The 5,893-nt window shown below is 38.3% G+C and overlaps 1 protein-coding gene across 1 annotated transcript; it reads right to left on the bottom strand.

Annotated features, from left to right (window-relative positions):
• On the bottom strand, positions 1 to 1,082 carry LOC101313940 (LOB domain-containing protein 38-like). The gene is made up of 2 exons (XM_004289748.1): positions 754 to 1,082; positions 1 to 655 (listed from the first exon to the last, which is right to left on the bottom strand). The coding sequence occupies exons 1-2, from the start codon at positions 935 to 937 to the stop codon at positions 198 to 200; spliced, it is 642 nt and encodes a 213-aa protein (XP_004289796.1). The 5' UTR covers positions 938 to 1,082; the 3' UTR covers positions 1 to 197.
• Positions 1,083 to 5,893: the final 4,811 nt, after the last annotated feature.

The following is a 5,893-nucleotide window of genomic DNA, read 5'->3' on the forward strand; positions in this document are numbered from 1 at the left end:
GGTACGAAGACTTCCAATTCATTCGATCGAATCCAGGAGGATGAAAGGTCAAAAAACAGCCATGCACAAGAGGTTGCAAAGTCGTTAAAGTACTACATTTATATCTTATATCTTATTAAAACAAAATTAAAATGAAATAAGATCAATGAGGGAAAACTGAAGAACATCGATCACATATAAAGATTGATTTAATCGCCTCAAACGAATAGTCTCAGAAGCTTTGTTCCCTCTAAATCATTAGTTGTATAATCTGCCGACGACGAACCACTTCTTGAGAACGTCGATGTTTCCGAGCCTTCCACAGACGACGGCGTTGCTGCTCTATCATGATCATGTCTACGCAACTCCGACGATGCCTTCAAACTAAGATCAAGATCAGGCCGTTCGTCATCACCGACGTGTCCGGAAGCCAACAACGCCGGTCTCCTTTTGTTCGAGTACTTGGAGAAATAGCGCTCTTCCCGCCGTTGTTGCTTAACATGATGAACACCACGACGACTGTACTCGGGAAGTGGCTCCAACGCGCCGCCGCTCATCACCCTCTCCACCGCAGCCTGGCAAACCTTCCAGTTCCCAGCCAAAAGAAGCCCTGTCGCTCCGTTCACCGGGTTTATAGTCCTCCCCACCGCCTCAAACAGCAAAGACTGAAACAAAGCTGATACAACAACAAAGATCGATCGTCATCATCATTGCTTTTTATTATGTAATATGTAAACTGATGGAGTTAAATTATATATCAGTTGAAATACATACCAGGTCTTTGGGTTTCGGAGACGGCGTTTATGAAGGAGAGGAGGCCGGCGCGGCCGAAGAACTTGGCGACGAAGACGGTGGCGTGAGCTTGAGCTTGAGGGTCTTCCATCCACTCTATGCATTGACGTAGCATGCAATTCTCGCTGCAACCCTTTCGCAAAACTCGGCATCCATTGCAGCTCATTTTTTCAGCATTAATAATCAATCTTATTATTACAGAATGGTATGTTCCGATCAACGGACGGCGACAGTGTACCTCAATAATGATGAGCCTGCGTTTTTGACTATTGAGATGATGTGGGACGAGTGTGTGTTTGTTTGTGAGTTTGTGTTGTGATTTAGGAGCTTACCTGCATATATGGCTGTGTATATATAGAGATAGTAAGAGTGCATGCGGATAGAATAGTCACCGGCCACAATTTTCCTCCGATCTTAATCGTATATGGTTAATGTTAATTTGTCATACACTATGTTAGTGTACTATGTAATATTGAAATAACCATACTTTATTTATATTATAGACCATCAAATTAAATATATCTACTTATTACATCAATTATTATAATCAATCGACTCATCGATAATAATTGACAGAGAAGTTACCTAATTTCAAACAAATGTAATAATATTTCAACAAAAAAGAAAACATAATATCCAGCAGCTAGCTCAGCAGGAAATTTGTTCTTTTGAAGGTGATTATACTGTTTCATTAGAAATGACAGGAATTTTATAGCTTAATTATAAGATAATTTTAACACATACTGACATAGTTAATTGCTAGGGTTAACTATGGTTAAGTTAGCTCGATCAAGCAGATAGGATTGAGTGCATAGTGTTGACTGTGTTGAACTGTTGATCCCTCTGGGGTTGTTTGGAGCTTTGTTCCAAGGAACTTGGTGATCATGAACAGCTGCGTGTCCCCGCGCAACGGTTGTGAATTCCCATTCTCGTTAATTCCTCCACCGTCTGATATAATATACCTCTCCATGGATATTATCTACAATCTATGATGGATTCTCTTTCTGTTTCTTTCGTTTCTTTAATTCCAGATTGTAAAATCTTGTAGCTACCTAGCTTGTACTACTCGTAGGACTCTTCCATGCAAAGCTTATACGTTTTGGTGTTCTTAATTACTTTCTCTTGTGGTTGGAGTAGAGTGCCGCAACAAATTCCATAAAGTCATCTAACTCTAGTGCCAGTAATTCATTAAAAATCTGTTAATTTGTTCACGAAAATAAAGAAGTGGGGGTCTAGCTGGATTGAATTACACCCTCCAATTGAGTGTGGATCCATTTTTATTCTTTTTGGGAAAACGATTCTTTATTGTTTTACACAAATGGTAGAAGAATCTCTAACTTTCTTTTCGTTTCTTTTCATCACACAAGCTATGTATGATCGATGTGTATGTTAAATTTCTTTTCACCAAGAAATTTAGAAACCTATGTGTATGTTAAGTGTATTTACATAGTTACCCCGGCCTAAAATTTGAGAACTAAACCCTAATATACGTTACAAATCTTATATATTTCATTTTTAATCTGAAATTACTAGATTCACATCTCATAATAACATGTTAATCTTATAATTTTGAAGTAATTATGAGGTTTATAAACATAATATAGTCTCATAATTGAGCATTGAGTGAGTGGCAATATTACAAGTATTAATCGAGTGGGAAATATGGGACTAATTGATAAAGATGACGATGGGGACGAAGTATAAGACATTGAAGTTATAGTCGCGACTCGGGTACGTGGCATTTTTATCCTATTACACTAGCTAACACCGCGATGAATATCATATCTTAATCTCCCACAGAAAGGTTATAGCAGGAAAACAAAACATGCATGCTTAGTTCAATACGTATGTGTTAAATTGTTATTAATCGGTGTTCCAACAAATTGATCATCAAAGTTTGTGGAGAATGGGATTCCAATATACATTAAACTTTTCACAGCTCACTTTAATTTGGCTTCATGCATCTCCCAATGTAAGGCCTAGCCTCCACTCTAGTAGTAATATTTTGTGTTATTTATAAGCAATAGGATGCGACATCACTTGGCCGTGCATGTAAAGCCAATCCAAATGCATATGCTATACTCCATGGATTAATATATAGGTAATCTAGAAGATTAACTAATTTTCCTTCCAAAGAAAAAAAGAAGAAGAAGATTAACACTTATTATTAAAAAGGAATTAATCAGAATAAACTTCTTTTAGCAACTGCTCCACATCATGCCCCTATTAAGTTGGAAATGCGTCCTTTCATGAGTTTGAAAGACATATGTGGTTTGGGAAGGACAATGGCCAAGACAAATTTTACATATTGCTTTTCGTTATCTCTTTCCCAATAACTTGGACAAACCCACTAGTGACTTCTCTATGGAAGCTAGCTAGTGAAGGTACCTAATCTCTTTCAAATTGAGGTTAGGCTAAACCCTAGCTAGCTACGCGGTGAATGAGAGAAATTAAAACGATACTATAATTAATCAAACTCATGTTTTGTGCGACATTGTCGCATATATAGACCATATATATCGAATATACAAAGTTTGTTCTATACAGACTGTGATTGACTGAATGATTACAACACTGCTACATATATGCCTATCGTGCAGCCATGCATATTCTGGATACTATATATGTGTAGCAAAGGAAAACCCTCCTTGTGTACTCGGGTGCTTTCGGGAACGCAGAAGGTGGTGCATGGTTGTCCTCAGCTTGTAAGGTGTTGAGTTGAGTCCAGCAATGCATGAACGCATATGGTAAAATCTCTAGGGCAATCGTCCATAATGCCAATGTTTGAGTGATGGAGCACGGTTCGTCCGTTCGTATAATAATGAGTTGTATTTCTTGCATTTTCTTCACGGTGGTGCAGCAAAAGATCGAGATTTCTCATGAAATTTTATACTATTCATAAGCTACGAGGAGCATATATATAGGATATGGATACAAAGATAATATGAATGCCATCTCCAATGCCACAAGTCTAGAGTAAATGACCAAACGATTGTAGTAGCTTGGTAAAACCCTAGCTTTTGCGCATGCATGCATGATGCATTGTGAGGGCTCTGAACTTGAGACATTCGATAGATTACACAGCTCATGAATCACATATTCTTACTATATGAATCGTAGTGACGGCAAATCCTTGCCAATATGAAGATCCTTTGTAATAAACGTGCTTTAAATTCATCTGAGTTCTGTGATTTCTGTCTTTTGTGCCACCGGAAGCCGTACGGACCAAATAAGCAGCTGTTTTGGCAGAAACAAAGCTTTTGATCAGACATAGAAAGAACGATCCAAAACACACATCAATTCCAGAACAACTAATTAAGTGAGGTTAACAGCAACTTAGTTTATATATGACACTAATTCTTTATTCCTTTTAACAACTATAAAACTTTGGATAACTGCTTGCCGCGGCACACATACTTGACCCTATTTTTGGCCGGAATCGGACCTTAGATATTGCAATCTTTGATCCTTTTCTTGGTTTCAACTGAAAATATGTCACCGTGTATATAATGCCAACCAAAAAGCCAAAAGCCAAATTCCATACGAGGAAAATGGATTCCGGAGAAAGCTAATTCCTAGGACGGTCGATCATTTCTATGCTAATCCAAAGTTAACACTGGTCAAGACAATTTAGATTTTAGATTAGATTCTACGGGTTTCTCTATGCTACAGGTTGTCAAACACTCAAACTTAACTAAGGACACCGTTCACTGTTTCTAAGCATATTCGAAGTCTTTAACGGTAAACTATTATCTTTGTTATAATAAAGTCAATTAGACAATTACTTAAGCCTTAACGCTATAGATAGCTAGCTAGGGTTCTATTTGTGCTTATGCAAAACCCGAGTTATGAGTTTGAACTTCGAATAACTTGTAAGTTCGTACAGCCAACTGACCCAAGTTAGGCAAGGTACTCACGAACAACAAGTTTGGCCCCAATGTCCTCATACTCACAACATTATACATCGTAACATTTGAGCTCAACATATGCACACATGATCGAACTCAAATGTTTTAAACATAGGTGTGCAAGTAAAAGTCTGATACCAAATCAATGAAAAAATAATATTACAGGGCCACCCAAAATCAATTCTGTAATAGCTTTCATGGGTTGTTAATAATAAGCCTAATACAGTGTTGTTAGTGTTCCCTCAACTAATTGAGTCTAAAATCCGAATTCCAAACTACGTGGCTTGTATTAACCTTCAAACCCTAATTAAATAACCATCCTTTTTCTGAAAAGAAAAAAAAACCTAACCCTAGCGATGGCAACGGCGGCTGCTAATTTGCTGTTCCAAACAAACCCGTTCAAGTGGAAGCCGAATCGGTTCCGCCCCCTTCGTCATCTTCTTCTTCCCGCCCAAACCATTCAAACTCATCAGTACAACTGCAACCCCGAAATCTCATCATTCTTCTCTGCAGTACCATCGTCCAGCCAAAAAGCTTCAACCTTTGGACATGAACTCAAACTCATCCACCACCTCCAATATGAAATCAAACTCATCATACGTATGGAGATTCGCTGTAAAAATGACAGCAGGTGTGGTTTTGGGTGCGTTGTTGTTGCTCATGTACAGACCCAAACCTGCAATGGCCGGCTCTCTGGGGCGTGTCCTTGCAACCTGCGATCCCCTTGCTGATAAGGATCCGGAGTCGGCTCAACGGTACAGGGATGCGCAAATGAACAGTTTTGTGCGTACATTTTGGGAGACTGCGGGGTTAAATTTATATCCTTGTGCAGCATACTTTGCATCGCCTCCTGTGCTCTCCATATTGTGCTTATTGCTAGCATGTAATGACCCTAGTTCTAATAAGCTCCATTGGTCTAACCATTGGTACGAGTGGTATAAGCGCCAAGCCAACTACTTCTTGTTATTCCTTCTCATAGATCATATCACTTGGGCATGGCGCCATAATCATCTACTCTTGTCACGCTTTACATCCAGGTACGTACCTCCAACTGTAATTGCATACTCATATATCATTGTACTTATTTGTACTTGTACATCTCTAATGTGAATAAAATGTTCACTTTCTCAAAAATGGACGTCCTTAACTGAGAAACTCTGCATATATATATATATATATATATATATATATATATATATATATATATATATATC

Source organism: Fragaria vesca, linkage group LG2 (genome assembly GCF_000184155.1).
Source record: "Fragaria vesca subsp. vesca linkage group LG2, FraVesHawaii_1.0, whole genome shotgun sequence".
In the NCBI taxonomy this organism is placed as follows: Eukaryota; Viridiplantae; Streptophyta; class Magnoliopsida; order Rosales; family Rosaceae; genus Fragaria; species Fragaria vesca.

Bases quoted from the DNA above. Each gene is read 5' to 3' on its own strand.
- LOC101313940 (XM_004289748.1), bottom strand. From the start codon at position 937: ATGAGCTGCAATGGATGCCGAGTTTTGCGAAAGGGTTGCAGCGAGAAT. The intron at 656-753 runs GTATGTATTTCA...TTGTTGTATCAG, and splicing joins CTCCGAAACCCAAAGACCTG to CTTTGTTTCAGTCTTTGCTG.